Source organism: Chrysemys picta, chromosome 2, assembly GCF_011386835.1.
Source record: "Chrysemys picta bellii isolate R12L10 chromosome 2, ASM1138683v2, whole genome shotgun sequence".
NCBI classification, from domain to species: Eukaryota; Metazoa; Chordata; order Testudines; family Emydidae; genus Chrysemys; species Chrysemys picta.
In genome coordinates, this window is record NC_088792.1 from 2,833,133 (window position 1) to 2,853,460 (window position 20,328).

At 44.2% G+C, this 20,328-nt stretch overlaps 1 protein-coding gene across 2 annotated transcripts in view; it reads right to left on the reverse strand.

Annotated features, from left to right (window-relative positions):
• Window positions 1-20,328, reverse strand: part of LOC101931834 (uncharacterized) — a 115,646-nt gene that overhangs the window by 44,059 nt on the left and 51,259 nt on the right. For both annotated transcript variants that reach the window (XM_065586430.1, XM_065586431.1), the window contains one exon: window positions 17,245-17,371. In XM_065586430.1, the coding sequence (XP_065442502.1) occupies window positions 17,245-17,371 (127 nt within the window). The remainder of the gene's footprint in view (window positions 1-17,244; window positions 17,372-20,328) is intronic.

Sequence of the window (20,328 nt, forward strand, 5' to 3'; positions counted from 1 at the left end):
CAATCCATAAAAATATTGTCATGTGTTTTGTGCTCATTTACAGCAGCTTACTTTGTTAATTACACTCGCTAATTGCACTTTAAGATGGTTTCTATCTTTGTTTTAGCATTAATACTTAACGTGTGATCAGACAGTAAAAGTCATCAGCATCACAGAACTGTTTTTGCTCTTTTCACTTGCCACCACCACCACAGCTACACAGTGTGTGTGAGTGTCACAACACTGAAATAACTACTCACTCACCCCTCTTTTGTTTATTGTGTATTACTACTACACAGAAGTTATCCTTTATGCACATGTATCCTCAGACATTCAAACTTCACTTTTACTTTTGTATCTTGAGGCTGTATAGTCATTTACCTTGTCTAATTTAGACTCTGTGAATATAACATTTTTTTCTGGACTGTGTTCTCTTTGCACATTAATATTGCCTGGTTTTTACATTGACTTGTTACACTGGTCTACAACTTTTGAGAAGTCGTCTCCTTCAGAGATAAAATGTGCTATTTATTATGTATTCTGATGTGCTGAATTCAAATATGACAATTAAAACAACTGATTGGCTACTGTTTCTAAGATATTTAAGTTTTTACATTTTATGTCTATGTATATTGTATAGATAGTAGAGTTTTAATCATAAATTGTAAACCTAGGTCTTTTCATGCGTTTATGGTTGCTTTACATGATAATATTTCACCTGTCCTGTTTATGTAACACTTTAAAAATCAGCAAAAGGGTTATATAAATAAAATGTATTATGAAACAAAAGGCAAATAACTATTATGTACATAGTTTAGTCCTATTCAGTGTCTACTCGGCGCTTCTTGGCTTGTCTCTTGTATTCATTAAATGGAGCATCTCTTGTCACTGTCCAGCAATAGTCTGCAAGCATTGATGGGCTCCATTTGCCCTGATAGCGTTTCTCCATTGTTGCAATGTCCTGGTGAAATCGCTCGCCATGCTCATCGCTCACTGCTCCGCAGTTCGGTGGAAAAAAATCTATATGAGAGTGCAAAAAATGTATCTTTAGTGACATGTTGCAACCAAGGCTTTTGTATGCCTTGAGGAGGTTTTCCACCAACAACCTGTAGTTGTCTGCCTTGTTGTTTCCGAGAAAATTTATTGCCACTAACTGGAAGGCTTTCCATGCCGTCTTTTCCTTGCCACGCAGTGCATGGTCAAATGCATCATCTTGAAGAAGTTCATGAATCTGAGGACCAACAAAGACACCTTCCTTTATCTTAGCTTCACTTAACCTTGGAAATTTTCCACGGAGGTACTTGAAAGCTGCTTGTGTCTTGTCAATGGCCTTGACAAAGTTCTTCATCAGACCCAGCTTGATGTGTAAAGGTGGTAACAAAATCTTCCTTGATTCAACAAGTGTGGATGCTGAACACTTTTCCTCCCAGGCTCCAATGACTGTCGGAGTGGCCAATCTTTCTTGATGTAGTGGGAATCTCTTGCACGATTATCCCATTTGCAGAGAAAACAGCAGTACTTTGTGTATCCAGTCTGCAGACCAAGCAAGAGAGCAACAACGATGTTGAGGGCTGCTATCACACCATCGATGTTGTTGCAGGCTACAAGATCACCTTCCATGAAGAAGAATGGGACAAGATCCTTTTGACGGTCACGGAATATGGAAACCCTAACATCACCTGCCAGGAGATTCCACTGCTGTAGTCTGGAGCCCAACAGCTCTGCCTTATTCTTGGGTAGTTCCAAATCCCTGACAATGTCATTCAGGTCACCTTGTGTTATGAGGTGTGGTTCAAAGGAGGAGGATGGGAGAAAATGTGGGTCCTGTGACACTGATGGTTCAGGACCAGAAGTTTCATCCTCTTCCTCGTCTGACTCAAGTGAGAATGATTCTGGTGCATCAGGAACCGGCAGTCCTTCTCCGTGGGGTACTGGGCGTATAGCTGATGGAATGTTTGGATAATGCACAGTCCACTTTTTCTTCTTTGACACACCTTTCCCAACTGGAGGCACCATGCAGAAGTAACAATTGTTGGTATGATCTGTTGGCTCTCTCCAAATCATTGGCACTGCAAAAGGCATAGATTTCCTTTTCCTGTTCAACCACTGGTGAAGATTTGTTGCACAAGTGTTGCAGCATATGTGTGGGGCCCACCTCTTGTCCTGATCTCCAATTTTGCAGCCAAAATAAAGGTGATAGGCTTTCTTAACCATTGTGGTTATACTGCGCTTTTGTGATGCAAAAGTCATTTCACCACAAACATAGCAGAAGTTATCTGCACTGTTCACGCAAGTATGAGGCATCTCTGCTCACTTTGGCTAAACAGAAATGTGTCCCTTTGCAAAATCAAACACTGACAAATAAGAGAGCACGACACTGTATGATTTCTAAAGCTGATATAGGGCAATTTGTTCAGCAGAGTGATGTAAGCTTCGTTATGATTGCATCATCCATGACTTCTAGGAATAACATGATGCAATTCATATCATGTATGACGCAATACCAGCTTCAGATTGCATCATTCATTGTTTTGCCTAAAAAGCAAGTACTGTCCAAACCCAGTCATAGATTTATTCATAGATCCAGTCAAAGATGTATTTTAGTCATTTCTGGTTTAAGTTGAGATCCCTTCCCTTTATAACTCACTTATCCTCCGCCATTCCCAAGTCAAGGGTCGTATATACTGACCCAATATCATATCTTGAAAACTAGAGCCAATCAACAATTTTAAGCATCATTTTCGTTCTCAGTGACCCAGAATTAGTAAAGTTTGACTACATTTATTTCAGAAGCATTTTGGCTGTAGAGCAGTGTTACATGCACTCTAAATAACAGTCTATCCACAGAAACACTGTTTTACTCTATGCAAGTTAACACTGATTAGCACAGAGTTCAGTACAAGAGGAAAGTCTTTATCCTAAAAAACTTTTCCTCTCACCAGTCTCTTGAAAACAGGTAAAACCTGTCCCTTCCCCTATTCCTGGTGGTCAGGTTTCAAAGACTGGGATCTGCATAGCCAGCCTGGGGATGTTTACATGAATCACCCCTAATGATTCCAGCTTCTGCCAGCCCAGTGGCCCAGGAACACACCAATACACATGCCCAGTATTGGTACCAAGGACGATGAATAGTCCCCTGGCTCACACTGTCTGACCCATTACAATATAATGGTTTTTTGATGTTTCCATGCTTTCAATATGGTCCCTAAAGATACTGCGTTTAGGTGCAGCCTGTCACCCAACATCATGCACTTTGGTGGTGCATCCAACACAGGTGTCACTGAACCGCCTTTGATGGTCCACCATGGCCTGCATAACTAGTAAGCAATATCTTTTCCTGCTTATAGACCCGTGTGCACTTTGGGGGCTGGAGGGGCACATGCTCTCCATCAATGACTTCAGCACAGTTCAGGAAACCCATTCACCCAAAGCCTGCAGTTATTTCATGGACACCGCCCACCTTCAGCAGCTGTGGAGCTGCAAAGCAATGCTTGCTTGGCAAACACAGGAAGTCAAGGTCCAGTATGCTTAAGCAGCAGCAGCGGGAACTACAAGTTGTGGGCTACAAAGTGCGGCATGTTGGGAGACCTTCCTGGTTCCTGCTGGGAAGTCCCCTCTGCCCTCCCAGCAGGAAGTCTCAGCACTGACTGAAGCTGGGAGCAGGAGGCAGCAAGCAGAGAGAAGCCTGCGGGACTGTAATCCTGCTCTCTGTTTCTTTACAGGTAGGACCAGAGGTGAAAGTAAGCCGGTCCAGTCCGGTCCGGCGTACCGGTAAGAGCCAGTAGGCTGTGCCGGACCGCATCGGCTTCCGCGGCGGGGATTTAAAGGGCTCTGGGCTCCCCGCAGTGGCAGGAGCTCCAGGCCCTTTAAATCCCACCCGCGGCCACACCCCTTCAGGACTCCGGCAGTACCAGTAAGTCCTGTAAGTTACTTTCACCCCTGCGTAGGACCAAAAGGGTTTAAAGAGAACCCTGAGAGGAGTTTAAATGGCACAAGAGGAGAACATGGGCTTGTTTGTTTTGGGGTTTAGTTATTGTGGGAATTAGGACACATTTGTAAGGGGGCTCTGTCATACAAACTGCTCCCTGCCCCCCCAGCCTGGGGTCTCAGCACTGACTGGGCTGGGAGCACAGAGCAGGCAAGCAGAGAGTTCTATGTTCTTTACAGAATAAAGCCTGTTCCTGGCGGTTTGCATGAGTGGGTCTGGTCTGAGGTGAACACACACCGACACACAACACAGAGCACACAAAGGGCCTCAGGTCCAGGCTCCCAAAGTTGTGTGTGTAAAAAGTCACAAGGCCTACTTACTCGATCTTGAACAATCTCATACTGGGCCAGTGACTAGGGGGAGGAAGGGACAACACATATATCACTACAGAATTAACCGTTGACTCTCTGATACCAGACTGATTTGTCAGTGATCTGCAACAATCCGGTGTAGCACCCACTTGTGGCTGGTGTTGCTTCTCTCATCCTTTTGTCCTGGTGCTCAAGGGCTGGAACAAGCTCCTCTCACAGCTCCAGGATTCTCATATAAGTCCCGAGCCCATCGCTGGTCATCGCATGTCTGCATGACAGGGTAGTCCCACCACTCAGTGCTTGTGGGTCGGGTCCAGAACCGCTGCTCAGCACAGGCGGATTCATCTGTCATTAGAAACTGCACCCACTACCTACGCTCCTCCAGTTCTGCATTCAGCTAGCACGTCCCCCTTAAGGCAGCACGACACCACTTTCTCCCGGCACTCAGCCACTGCTGCCATGTGCACCACTGCCTCTTGTGCCCCACGTCGTCGTTCTCTTCTCAGAATGACAGTTGCACTATAGTGCCCACAGGCAGTGCAGGTTCTCAGTGTAAGCAAATCCAGGCCTTGACCCCTGCTAGGATACAGGCCACAGACAGAAACAAGGGATGTGGCTGTGACACTGGCAGGACAGATGCCAGCTCTTGCCCAGGCTCAGGCATTAGCTAAGAACTGACAAACTCATAGCTGGCGACCAGACCAGGTCACCTGTATATTAGACTCTAAACTGAAGCCAGAGATCCCAAGGGGCACTTCCTGGGTCTTCCCTGAAAGACGCTTTGAACAGACAGATCACTGCAACTTTGTTGTATCAACCAGGCAGGGTATTAACAAACTTCAACAGAACTTTATTTACAGTGGAAATCTCTCTACCAAGCTGTAGCTGCACACTCTGTAACTCTCCCAGCCTCCTCAACTCCTCCCCCCCTCCTTCCTGTTTCCTGTCCTTTCACACTCCCAACAGCCAGTTCTAATAACCACATGCAGCATCTAAACACCACATTCCCTCCTCTCTTAAGAAACTTTCCAAATTAAAATAAACACTGTTGTTCTAACCACAGGAACAAATATGAAACAAGACACTATACTGTTGGCAGAAATATTACACTGAAAACACTGTAGATACTACATAACATAGTCTCTAGTCCAGGCAGGTGGTCGTCTGAGTCTGACAGGCCGTCTCTCAAGCCCCGGTTCCAGTGCAATGTTTTGTTGTGTTGGTTCTACGGTGAAGTCATCCAATGCAGACTGGGTGTTGGCATAATCTCCTCTTGGTGCATAGGCAGGTGCAAGATAAGAAGCATTCCATACCCGCCCATCAGAAAGTCGATAGGTGTAAGGTTCCTTCTTCTCTATGATTTTAAGAGGAGCTGTGAATTTATGGTCCCCTTTGCGTAAGATTCCAGTTTTTCATATTCTAACAAAGGAACCACACTCAAACTTTGAAAAGCAACAGAGGGTCCTGTGGCACCTTTGAGACTAACAGAAGTATTGGGAGCATAAGCTTTCCTGGGTAAGAACCTCACTTCTTCAGATGCAAGTAATGGAAATCTTCAGAGGCAGGTATAAATCAGTATGGAGATAACGAGGTTAGTTCAATCAGGGAGGGTGAGGTGCTCTGCTAGCAGTTGAGGTGTGAACACCAAGGGAGGAGAAACTGCTTCTGTAGTTGGATAGCCTACACTAACACAGGAACAAATCAACATACCCTTAGAGCACCGACCGGGGTTATTCTATCTACTACCTAAGATCCACAAACCTGGAAATCCTGGACGCCCCATCATCTCGGGCATTGGCACTCTCACTGAAGGACTGTCTGGATATGTGGACTCCCTACTCAGACTCAAAGGTGCCACAGGACCATCTGTTGCTTTTTACTGATTCAGAGTAACACGGCTACCCCTCTGATACTCAAACTTTGGTTCCTTAGCACCCTGCCATTTGTCTGTGAAAGCCTTAGACTCTGCTTGGTTCTGTTCAACTGTCTCTCTCACATCATCCTTGTTTGGGGCATCAGGTTGTGCCTTTAACAATCCAGCAATGTTCAGTTTAGTATTCAGCTGTTTCCCATGCAGTAACTCTGCGGGTGATCTTTGCGTTGTGGCATGTCGTGTAGCCCGGTATGCTTGCAAGAAATCAGTAGTGAAGGGTATCCACAATCGCCCTTCCAGTTTAGCTGTTTTCAAACTCTCTTTCAAACTTCTGTTAAACCGTTCAATTTCTCCATTGTCTTGAGGCTAATATAGGGATGACCTCCTGTGTAAAATGTTCCTCTCTGCTAGAAAAGTTTCAAACTCCAGGGAAGTAAATTGACACCATTATCTGAAACCAGTTCTTTGGGGTTACCTTCCCGGCTAAAAACTGAAGAGACGAACTTAATTATGTAGCAGAAGAGATTTGTGATGTAAACGCTACCTCAGGCCATTTGCTGAAATAGTCTATTAAAGTGATGGCATAGCGACAGTCAATTGGAGCAGTATCAAAGGATCCTACAATGTCAATCGCCACTTTTTCCCATGCAGATTCAGGAAGAGGAACAGGCTGTAATGGAGGGGTACATGTCACTGCTGTCTTATCATGCATTTGGCAAGTGACACAGGATTTTATGAGTGCTTCAGTTTGAGAGTCAAGCCCTGGCCACCAATACAGATCCCGTAGTCATTGTTTGGTTCTGACAATTCCTTGATGAGTATCAGAGTAGCAGCCGTGTTAGTCCGTATCCGCAAAAAGAACAGGAGTATTTGTGACACCTCAGACAACTCCCACCTGTTCATGCTCTCTGTATGTGTGTATATATATATCTCCTCAATATATGTTCCATTCTATATGCATCCGAAGAAGTGGGCTGTAGTCCACGAAAGCTTATGCTCTAATAAATTTGTTAGTCTCTAAGGTGCCACAAGTACTCCTGTTCTTTTTGATGAGTATCGTGTGCCAGGTGTATGAGTTTTGACTGTAATCCTTCTGGCACAAGTAGCCAGTGTGTACCTCGTAGCACACAGCCATCGAGCAAAGAAAGGTCATCCCGAACTCTAAAATAAGGCAGCAAAACTGGGTCAAGGTTTTTAGGGTTACTGGGCCATCTCTTTGTCAGAAATTCCCGTAATTTTTGTTGAATTGGACACGCTGAACAAGCAGCTTGAAATTGTTCTCTTGTAACTGCAGTAAGAGTGCTTGTAATAAGCGCAACTACTACATCCTCATCCTCCGGTGGACCATCTGGTGAAGGCAAAGGCAGGCGAGAAAGGCAATCAGTTACCACATTTTCATTTCCAGGCTTATATTCCAGTTCATAATTGAAAGAGAGTAGTCTTGCAGACCATCTAGCAATACGATATCCTGCTCTTCCCAGTCCTTTTGTGGTAAGCAACATCATCAAAGGGCTGTGGTCTGTGTGCAACTTGAATGTGCGGCCCCACAGATAAGGTCTCCATTTTTCAGTAGCCCAGACACAAGCAAGTGCTTCTTTTTCAACTGTAGAATATTTTCTCTCAGCATTACTTAGTGTCCTTGAAGCAAATGCAACAGTCCTCTCAGTGTTGTCCCCGTGAAGTTGTGTGAGGACAGCCCCAAGTCCATAATCAGAAGCATCAGTAGTTACAATTGTGGGCAATGCGGGACTGAATAGTGCAAGTACTGGACTATGTACAATCAAGTCTTTCACCCTTTCGAAACTAGCTTGTGCATCTGTTGTCCACACTAAGGTTGAACTTCTCTGTAGTAATTCTTGTAATGGTTCAATGACAGAAGCATAATTGGGAATGAATTTTGCATACCAGGAGGTAAGACTCAAGAAGGAACGTAAGGTTTGTAAATCTGTTGGAGGAGGAGCATTTGAAATTGCCAGGATATGATCTGGAACAGGTTTTAGTCCAGCCTGTGAAATTGTATGCCCCAGAAAGGAGAGTTCAGTTTGCATTTGGACCTATTGAGCTTGAGGCCTGCTTTGCTGATGCAGTTTAGTACAGACTGCAGGTTATTGTCATGCTCCTCAGTAGTATTTCCAAACACAATAATATCATCCAAATAGCACTGAACTCCATGTTGATTCTTCAGAATCAATGACATCATTTTTGGAAGGCACTTGGGGCTGATGCGAGACCGTATGGAACACGTTTAAAATGAAATAGTCCCTCATGTGTAATAAATGCTGTGAGGTCTCTGCTATCTTCATGCAACATAACCTGGTGGTATGCACTCTGCAAATCAAGAGTAGAAAACATCTTTGCTCCATGGAGTTCTGCAAATACTTCTTCTATGTGAGGAAGAGGATGGCTGTCAATCACAATAGCTTTATTTGGCTCCCTTAAGTCCACACAAAGGCGAATGTCTCCATCCTTCTTCTGCGTCACTACTATAGGTGAAACCCATTCCGAGGAGTTAATCTCTTCAATAATATCCTTTTGAACAAGTTTTCTAAGTTCCTCTGAAACAGCTTCCCTGACTGAAAATGGTAAGCACCGTAATTTCTGTCGTACAGGCATCACATTATTCCGCATTTTTACTTTATGCAGAAACCCATAAGCACAGCCGAGTTTCTCCTCAACCTGGTGCTGGGTCCCAGCTGAAACTGGTGTGTGTACCACAAGAGTGCTTTGCTGAGGAAGATCAATTCGTCCATTAACTACCCTGAGATTTAAAGCAGCTAATAAATCTCTGCCAAGGATAGGAGTGCCTTTGTGGACAATGTAGAACTCCACAGTTACACAGCGATCACCAAAAGTAACTATTGCTGGCAGGCAGCCATGTACTGGAATATGGTTTTCAAATCGCATACCAAGTGAAGTTTGGGTTCAGTAAGAGGCACATCTTTAAAGTAACGCAAATAGATGGAATCAGGTAGTATAGATACTGCTGAGCCAGTGTCCAACATTAGCTGAATAGAGTGTGATTTGCCTGAGGGTATGGCAGAAACATTTACAGTGCACTTTATCTGTTCTGGAATATGTGCAGTAGTGATTTTGTCTATACTCAGCACAGTAACATCTGGTATTGTAACTGCATGCACCTGTTGATTGAACTGGCTACTGTGACATACTTTAGCAAAATGCCCAATCTTTTTGCAATGATTGCACTGAGCTACTTTTGCTGGACAACCTGTGTAGCTTGTGTGGAAGCAGAGAAAAGAACTGACAGAAGGGAACTGTAATGCATGACGTTTGTTAGCAAGAGTCAGGCTAACTGTAACCCTGATAACGCGAGATTTGTAGAAGCGAGGATTGTGTGAGGCGGGTGAGAAAGAGCTGTGTAAGAAGTTATGATGACCTCAGCATAGATAAAGTGTAGAAGACCTTGGGTAGATAAGGTATAGAAAATAATTGTATGTTGGCAAGAGTCAAAACAACTGAGGAAATGAGATATCAAGATGGCCTATGTATAAACAAAAATGCTGCTGTCCCTCATTATTTTTGTAATGAAAGGTATAAATGCTTGCTGTAATTAGTTACCGGAGTGAGACCTGTTTAGTTCTCTCCCTCTGCACATGTGAGAGTTAATAAAACATCTGACTTGCTGTACCTAAACAAATAGTGAGAACTCTGTTTTTCTCCGACAATTTGGGGGCTCGTCCGGGATGGCAACGCCCACTGAGGCAGCGGCAGCTGCTACGGATCGTTCCCCTTCGAACCCCATGGCGCCACAATAGAGGTAAGAGACCTTTTGAAATCTCTATTGGGGTGTCGGAGGAGGACTGTCTGTGGGGCCGTCTGCCCCTGTTGGGCTCACGCCATCCGAACTTATTGACTGTGCAGCAAGGTCAGATGCTGAGCGGCGTAATAGGGGAATTGTTTGCCGCCCCCTGTAAGCATATGCTAGGTGCATAGGGTTTGCACCTGTGTTGAGGGGTTGTTACCGCCTCAAGAGGGGTTTTTACCGCCTCAAGTGATGCATCGAGGTACTTGTGAATAGTACCTGGAGGTACTCAGGAGTAGTACCTGGTAGAAGGCCTTGGTGTGTGTGTGGTCTCTGTGTGTGTGTGTGTACACAGTGTGAATTGAGTGTTACCGGAAGACGCCCAGAGTACTCTGCGAAGTCTTTTGGCTCGTGACCAGAACTACTCTAACGCAAGCCCGGTAACTAGAGGATCTTTTAGGAGATCCGACCCATGTAGGTTGACTCGGCCTGGCATCGTCCGGCGAGGAGGCTACCTGGGTCTAGGAGTGTGTGCACCCATCTTCCCTCCCCTTTTCCTCTCCGTGTGAGCCACTGACAGTCTGACCATCTCACTGGATGCAACAGAGTAAGCGGCGCTTTCTCTCTGAGATTAGCCGACTTTGCTGAAGGGAGGTGTAGGGGGTCATGGCTATCCTCGTTAGTCACTCCTGTGTGAATACCCTGTAGGGAGAGTCCTTAGTTTATGAACCGCTAGCGCGGACAGGGCATCCTTCCCCTTTGAGTGTGTGATTGGAAAATGGGTGGGGGACAGTCTAAGTCTTCCCTCTCACCCCCTAAGGGTACCCCAGCTTATTTCATGTACGTACATTATGGCCCGAAAACCTGCAGGTATTTAGATAGTTGGAATCTTTACACGCGTGCAAATCCATCTAAACAATGTCCACTAGAAGGTACCTTTGATTTAGACAAACTTAAATACCTTAAAGAAACTCTGGCTTCACCAAAAGCCTCTGATACACAGTGGGAGCAATTTGTCTGTTGGTGGGAGGAAGCAACAAAGAGACTCCACGAGTCTCGAGTGCGGAGTCTAAAGGACTCCCAGGAAAAGTGAAAAGCCCAAGTGCAACATTTACAGCTTAAATGCAAGGCATCCAGCCGTCTTCCCCCTAGGGTGATTCCTTCTGCTCCCCTTTATTCCCAATTAGTTAGATCTGACAGTGAGGAGGAAACTGCTGAGGATATTTTAGATTTCTTCAGTAACATTCAGCAGCAGCAGCAGCCCGAGCTGCCTCCTCCCCCTGCACTGCCTGGGTCTGCTAACGAATCTCACCCGGCAGTGCCAGTTTCACCACCGCATGTATCAACTGCACACATTGTTCTCTCTTCCCCTAGGAGAGAAGCCTCCTCTTCACCACAAAGAGATGATTCTGAGCCTCCCAGTAGCTCCCCTGATTCTAATCCTTCTGAGGAAAGTACCCGTTATTTTACTAGAAGTGTGGCACATGCACTCCAGGTTCCTTTAAGAGACCTGCCTGGAAATGCAGGACAGTTGGTCACAGTGCATGCCCCGTGGTCACCAGGAGATTTGAGAAACTTGGTGAAGGAATTTCCTAACATCAGGGAGGAACCAGAAAAGTTTAGAGACGAACTCCGGACGGTGGTTCAGTGTTATAATCCATCTTGGGCAGACATTAATCAACTCTTGCGAATGATTATGCCAGCCGAAGTTCGACAACGGCTTACCAGGCAGGCAGCCTGGCCAGCTGCCGACCCTGGAATTGATCGTAATTTGAGAGAGGCTAGGGACCGTCTCGTAAATTCTGTCACGGAAGTCTGCCCTAAGAAGACAGATTGGACAAAGATTACTTATTGTAAACAGAATAAAGGAGAGTCCGCTGCTGATTATCTAGATAGGCTGACTAAGGTTTTTGAACAGCATTCGGGAATTGCTCAGCCAGCTGAAAATGCCAGAGAAGCCGTAGGGGCTGCTTTTGTTCAGGGACTCTTACCAAAGATTCAGCAGCAGTTAAGAACTATCTGCATTGGCTGGCAAACTAAACCCCTTTCTGAATTGGAACTTCACAGCAGTGTTGGTAGTTAGCAGGATTTGGAAAGGGCCTTTCCAGCGTGGAGCCAGGGCAGTCTTTCGATTGGGAGTGGCCCTCATACTCATTAGTGCCAGAGGAAGGGCATCTGGCCACTTCAAGTATGAGGGCCACTCCCAATCGAAAGACTGCCCTGGCTCCACGCTGGAAAGGCCCTTTCCAAATCCTGCTAACTACCAACACTGCTGTGAAGTTCCAAGGACTGCCCACCTGGACCCATGCTTCGCACTGCAAAAAGACCCCTCCGCCTGGAGAGGATTCTCCAGCTGCTGATCAGCCTGTTTCTCCTGCTAACTCTGCTGTGCCTCCTGGACAGCAGGGAAAGAGGACAAGGTGAAGTGCTAGTAACCTCTCCCTTGTCCACTGACAGATCTACTGTGCCTTTGAATTCTTTTACAGGAACCACACCAGTACAGGGTGAAGTGCTAGTAACCTCTCCCCTGTATTATGGTGAATCACAACTGCTTTTGAAGAAGAAAAGAAGAAACACTCGCTCTGCTGAAACCACCAAAGTCCAGAACTTTCTAACTACAAAAGACATTAAGAACTGGCCCTGGTGGAAAAAACGAAGCATTGTTTATTGGCAAGGAGGGAACTGTGGGGAACGTTCCTGGGAATGTGGGGTCCAGTGGTGGGGTGGATTCTTTCCAGGATCAGGGCTTTGTGCTTATGGACAGGTACCTTCAGGATGCACTGCCCTCCCTAATTGGCTTTCAGATGATGAATATCAAAAACGCCTTGCCACCACAAAGACTACACCTACCACTAGTCCCTTGACCCTTGCCACCACCACTGTAACTTATCCAGATACAAACAGTACTACACATTCCAATGAAACTCATTGGCCAAGACTTTCACATCTCAGTGATTTACTGAAATTTTGCTCAGAGAAATTATTCTTTAAAGTTCAAGATAATGTATATGAGCAAACAATTGAATGGAAAACAAATGGATCTGTAGAGATAAAAGTACATGATATCACTACTAGTGAACCCCAAGAATTAATAACTGCAATTGATGGGTTCTATAGTGAAGTAGATATGATGATTGTTCCTGGAATTTGTACTGTGTTAAATGAAAGAGGCCCTTATTGTTATTTGATCACCCAATTAGTGAACAATCAGACTAGCACTCAAAGAGTTTGTTCTGCCACTGGAAATTTTACCTGCATAGAAATGATTCCAGTGACTGATAATGTGACTTGTACCTTACTGCAATACACTCCATCTTATACCATTAATGTTAATGCCTCCCGGAAATACATAAAGGTATTTGACCAACAGATGTGGTATAGTACTACACCAAAGAGAGATGTAGTAGGATATCGATGGACTGTGATTAACACCACACTGGGAACTGTTAAATTTTCATTGCCCTTATCCAGTTTCCAGATTACCTCTACATACCCGAACTGTTCACAAGGAGCTGCCATTAGATTAGCACAACAGAGAGCTTGGGTTATTTCCTCTAGAAAGAGAAGAGACTTGACCGGATCCCTGTGGGATGGGGCCAATAGTGCAGCAGCAGTTTGGAATATTTTTAAGAATCAGGAACATGATGAGAAATTGGGCCAGCTAGAGAAGGCCATAGGCCTTGTTTCTGGAGCACAACTAACCCAGGTACAGGCTGGAGTTGGTGAGTTACATGTTATCTCCGCCCTTAGTTCTATGACCCAGAAGTTACTGACAGAGATGGTATTGAATATCACTGAGGCTGGGAAGGCATTGCAGTGGGATCTAGCATGCTCAGAGATTCAGGATTTCTTGAATGACCAGCTAATGGCCATTCGGAATGATCTAGAGCACCAGGCTTGGCCCACTGCCCTTACAGACACGTCAGGAGTACCATCTGATCTGTGGCCATGGAGACATACTTGGAAACTTCTGGGTGGAAGTGTGGACGTTCTCAGTGCTCCTTCCAAGCATATGGACCGGTACAGGGGGTGTGGGCTCCCACATACCGTATCCTGCCGGGTCCATGGGGAGGATGCATATGGGATTGGGTAATTCATCGAGACATCTGGGAAATTAGACCACCTGGTATGCCCAATCGATTCTTAGTTAGTGCTCCTAGGATTACACCTGACATTTGGATGGGGTTAGGTAACCTGTGGACATTCTGGCCATTAGAACCCCCACAGCTTCAGTGTACACGTAAACTGAAGCCAGGAGAAGTTGTCACTGTCTATGACTACGTTTGCTGGGAGGGTAGGGGACAAGGAACTACCCTGACAGGACACTTACTCTTCCAAGCTAATGATAGCTGTGTGTATGTTAATGACACCATATCACAAGACATACATTTTAATCTCACTACCACTGCAGGCAATCATATCATTTACTGGCCTGCAGATAGAGTTTTTCAAGTAGCCCTTAGGTTCCAGATACCCTTTAATTGGACTAGCTTACTATCTGATAGATTTCAAAATTTGCTTTCATTGTTACCTGAGATTCAGAAAATCTCTGAGGTACAAGGGCAAATTCACATGCTTCAAAATGTATATCAAGTAGAAAAGTATGCCTTTCACACTGCTTATAGAGTATCTACCTTATGTACTAAATATGATGTATTGTGCTTTATGACAAAGGCTGTACAACAACCCCATTATAGTATTGCTATGGGAATGTTATTGCTTGTATTGTTATTAGTTAGCTTAGGATTATGTTATTGTTGTTGTAAAAGATGTAATAATAGTAATACCTTTCATGTTCATGCTAATCATGCATTGTCATTGCATCCAATCAAAACCCCTAAGGTTGAGGCATCTGATTTAGAATCAGAAGTCCAAGACTTAATGCAAATAGAGATTCGAGAATGTTTGTTGTACTAGAAGTACAAAAGGGGGGGGTTGTGGAAGCAGAGAAAAGAACTGACAGAAGGGAACTGTAATGCATGACGTTTGTTAGCAAGAGTCAGGCTAACTGTAACCCTGATAACGCGAGATTTGTAGAAGCGAGGATTGTGTGAGGCGGGTGAGAAAGAGCTGTGTAAGAAGTTATGATGACCTCAGCATAGATAAAGTGTAGAAGACCTTGGGTAGATAAGGTATAGAAAATAATTGTATGTTGGCAAGAGTCAAAACAACTGAGGAAATGAGATATCAAGATGGCCTATGTATAAACAAAAATGCTGCTGTCCCTCATTATTTTTGTAATGAAAGGTATAAATGCTTGCTGTAATTAGTTACCGGAGTGAGACCTGTTTAGTTCTCTCCCTCTGCACATGTGAGAGTTAATAAAGCATCTGACTTGCTATACCTAAACAAATAGTGAGAACTCTGTTTTTCTCCGACACTTGCAAGACGTTGCGGGGATCCACAGCGAAAGCATGCTTTTACTGTATTTTGCATTTGCTGATTCAGTGGCTTTTCATTAGTTTTCCTTTTGCAATTGTTTGTCTGCAGTGATAGTGAACTTTTCTGCAAAGGAGTCACAGTCTGGACTGGGCCTCTTGTACCCTGGCTCATTATTTTGGCTTCAGCTGTAGCTGACTCAATCTGAGTAGCAATGGTTATTGCTTTGTCTAGTGTAAGTTGTGGTTCTAGAAGTAAGCGTTCTCTTACATGAAGCACGGTTGTTTTCTCAATGAGCTGGTCTCTAATCATCTCATCTGCCATATTCCCAAAGTCACAAGTTACAATCAGACTCCTCAGGGAAGCAATATACTGCATTATAGTCTCCCCTGGTTTCTGCTCACGCTGGCGAAATCTGTAGCGATTAGCTACTACATTCACTTTTGGCACAAAAAAGTTCTTTAATGCAGTGCCTTGTTTGGAAAGGAAGATGATGTCTGTCTGTATCTGTACGAGTTTTTTCATGAAGTTGATGGATTTCCACTCCATACAGCTAAAGGCACTGCATTTAGCCGTATGTAGTGGAAATCCATCAACTTCATGAAAAAACTCGTACAGATACAGACAGACATCATCTTCCTTTCCACAAGGCACTGCCTTTAGCCGTATGGAGTGGAAATTCTTTAATGCAGTGAGTGCAGTCTCATATTTATCATCTGCAAGGGGAAAAGTGTAAAATATACGCTGCCCTTCTGCTCCAAGGCAGTGGATTAGCAGAGCATGCTTTCTTACTTCAGAAATCTCTGTAGCACTGATTGCAAGCAGATAAGTGTCAAACATATGGATCCAGACAGTAAAAGCAATTGGAGACTCATCTGGGCTTTGCAGAAAGGGTGCAGGTGGGTTCAGAGGCAGAAGATCCCATCCTCGTCACCAAAATGTTGTATCAACCAGGCAGGGTATTAACAAACTTCAACAGAACTTTATTTACAGTGGAAATCTCTTTACCAAGCTGTAGCTGCACACTCTGTAACTCTCCCAGCCTCCTCAACTCCTCCCCGTCCTTCCTGTTTCCTGGCCTTTCACACTCCCAACAGCCAGTGCTCCCAGTTCTAATAACCACATGCAGCATCTAAACACCACAAACTTTAACCTGTAAATAACTCTCTTTCCTTTTTCCTAGTCAATGAACCTTTCGATAGTTTATTACAGGAATGGCTAAGACCATTGTCTTCCGTGTAGGATCTACAGTGCCAATTGATTTGGGGTAACTGGCCTCTTGGGACTGGAAGCAACCTGAATGTGGTGTGATTTTTGGTGTAAGTGACCATTTATCACTAAGTCCAGTTTGTCTGGGCTGCAAGGTAGATTGGAGAGTATTTGTCTATGACTGCATGGTAAGACTGGTGTAATGATCCAGGAGGTCACATTTGTCACTAGCTTGGTGAAATCTAATTATAGACCACAGTACCAGTTTAGGCTCTCTGCCCTGTTTTTGACAGTCTTCCCTGAGACAGGCACTTACAGTTGTGAGCCATTCCAGACTGTGTGACAGTGGCTACCTGGAACTATTTTAATTGTGTGAGTTACTGGATATTGACCTTTGACCATAACCTGAGCTCAGGTGATCAGGTAAATAATCATTTAAACATTAGAAAGAGTTAAAATGCTTACTAAATTAGGACAAATGAATCTAAAGCTATAATGCAAATAGGGGTAAGGAAAGAAACAAAGTTTATTTTGAAATGAGTTTTGCAGTGAGCCTAAGGCCTAGTATTTCGTTTGAGGCCTGGTAGTATAATCGTTGGCATAAGACGACATTAGGCCTAATATAAGAACCAAGCTTGGGTTAGAAGATTTAGCAATGTATATCTTGTGATAAACTGTGACAGACTGCAAAGGCTTGGAGTTCTCCATTCCCCAAATCAATGGAATCAGTGTTTTGTGCAGTTACCTGGGATGATGGAGTCTGTGCGGCAATCATACAGCATCCCCAGCTGGAAAGGACGACCGAGAGCCGGCATCTCAATGGCTGCGTTCTCAACAGAGGCCAGACTTGTTACTGGGAGATTTATCCAGACCTAGAACACAGCACCAATGTAGTTACAGTTACTGTACAGACTCTCGTGCGGGCCATGTTCTCTTTACATGAGAGCTCTAACCGCATTGGTGTTCAGTATTCCACGTATTTAGGCAATCATGGCAGAGACTAATGCATTCTAGGGAATGACACTAGCAGTACTAGAACTGTACCTTTGACTTTTGGAAGGTTATTGAAAGACTTTAATCTTACGGCAGGTTAGGGAAGGCTGAGTTACAATCATGCTCTGAACAACCGTAAACAACCTGAAAAGCAAAAGAGAAACAAAATCCAGACCAGGATTTTACTAACTGAACAAAAGGAAGAGAACCTCTGTCATTGCTGATGTGTACACAGAGCAGGTAGTGGACAATTCGAATCAAGACTGCCATGGCTGTAAAAATGGAGAGAAACTGGATTAGTAGTGAGCTCAAAGGACAATAGAGTAATTTTACATTTGTAAGATGCATCCACATATTGGACTGAAAGGAGAGGGAATAGCATAGAAAAGGAGGTATACCAAAGTGAAAATAGGAAAGCAATAAAATACAAAGAAGGTCTCATTGCATCTCTGATTCTCTTCATTGTCTGTATCCTGAATCTTGCAAAAACTTCCTACTGAGCTTCGGGTTTACTACTGTCAATGCTCCCTTGGATTCACCAAGGGGAAGTCATGCCTGACTAACCTAATTGCCTTCTATGATGAGATAACTGGCTCTGTGGATGAGGGGAAAGCAGTGGATGTGTTATTCCTTGACTTCAGCAAAGCTTTTGATACGGTCTCTCACAGTATTCTTGCTGGCAAGTTAAAGAAGTATGGGCTGGATGAATGGACTGTAAGGTGGATAGAAAAATGGCTAGATCGTCGGGTTCAACGGGTAGTGATCAATGGCTCCATGTCTAGTTGGCAGCCAGTTTCAAGTGGAGTGCCCCAAGGGTCGGTCTTGGGGCCGGTTTTATTTAATATCTTTATTAATGATCTGGAGGATGGTGTGGACTGCACTCTCAGCAAGTTTGCTGATGACACTAAACTAGGAGGCATGGTAGATACACTAGAGGGTAGGGATCGGATACAGACGGACCTAGACAAATTAGAGGATTGGGCCAAAAGAAACCTGATGAGGTTCAACAAGGACAAGTGCAGAGTCCTGCACTTAGGACAGAAGAATCCCATGCACAGCTACAGACTAGGGACCGAATGGCTAGGTAGCAGTTCTGCAGAAAAGGACCTAGGGGTCACAGTGGACGAGAAGCTGGATATGAGTCAACAGTGTGCTCTTGTTGCCAAGAAGGCTAACGGCATTTTTGGCTGTATAAGTAGGGGCATTGCCAGCAGATCGAGGGACATGATCGTTCCCCTTTATTCGACATTGGTGAGGCCTCAGCTGGAGTACTGTGTCCAGTTTTGGGCCCCACACTACAAGAAGGATGTGGAAAAATTGGAAAGAGTCCAGTGGAGGGCAACAAAAATGATTAGGGGTCTGGAGCGCATGACTTATGAGGAGAGGCTGAGGGAACTGGGATTGTTTAGTCTCAGAAGAGAAGAATGAGGGGGGATTTGATAGCAGCCTTCAACTATCTGAAGGGAGGTTCCAAAGAAGATGGAACTTGGCTGTTCTCAATGGTGGCAGATGACAGAACAAGGAGCAATGGTCTCAAGTTGCAGTGGGGGAGGTTTAGGTTGGATATTAGGAAACACTATTTCACTAGGAGGGTGGTGAAGCACTGGAATGCGTTACCTAGGAAGGTGGTGGAGTCTCCTTCCTTGGTGGTTTTTAAGGCCTGGCTTGACAAAGCCCTGGCTGGGATGATTTAGTTGGAGATTGGTCCTGCTTTGAGCAGGGGGTTGGACTAGATGACCTCCTGAGGTCCCTTCCAACCCTGATATTCTATGATTCTTTGAAGGCCCATCCCTGCAAATACACACACTTTTGCTTGCATGGTTTACAGAACTGGGATCTTGGACTATTTTCTTCATTGTGCAGATCTGCCTTCCTAAATGTAGGTAACATACAAAGCACACTTTGGGATTCTATACACAAATTTCCATAGTAAAATTATTAAGAGAACAAGAAAAAGACAAAGTCAGTTACTCAAAAGTCAGGAAATAACAAAGTTCAATTGCCCATGCAACCTTAATTCTGCCTTCTTGTGCATAGACCTTCTGATTATGGGGTGAGAAGTAGCCATGCCATAGTTAAGGTTGCAATTGTCTAATGCCAATCTTTCAAAAAACTGTCAAATATCATAGTTCAATTGGCTTGAAAAATGATGCCAGTTCAGGACATGGTGTAGAGTGGGTGGTGCAAATTTCCTGTTATTTGGACAAGGGGTTCATGAGACACGATCTCCCACAAAATGATCTGTTTTTAAAATTTCAAACTTTGTTATAAAGACTTATTTTTGTGCAAATAGAGAGAATTCTATGGGCAGTATCTACCTAGAACTTTTTCCAGTGGTAGCCGTGTTAGTCTGTATCAGCAAAAAAAAAAAAAAAAAAAAAACGAGGAGTCCTTGTGGCACCTTAGAGACTAACAAATTTATTTGGGCATAAGCTTTCATGGGCTAAATCCCACTTCTTCGGATGTATGAAGTAAAAAATACAGGAGCAGGTATAAATACATGAAAGGATGGGGTTGCTTTACCAAGTGTGCGGTCAGTCTAACGAGAGAAATCAATTAACAGCAGGATACCAAGGGAGGAAAAATAACTTTTGAAGTGGTAAGAGTGGCCCATTACAGACAGTTGACAAAGGTGTGAACTTATATCACTGGACTTCTCCCAGTGAGACCCGGCAAATAGCACCAAGAACCACCTCCAAAACCAGATAATTAAAAAGTTATCAGACTTTTTGATAGCGAGACCTCCAGAACAAAATAACCTTAGCCTAGGGGGAAGGTGCACTGGACTGGGAACCAGAAGACTCACTGCTAATATTTGTGGACTATTTCATGGAAC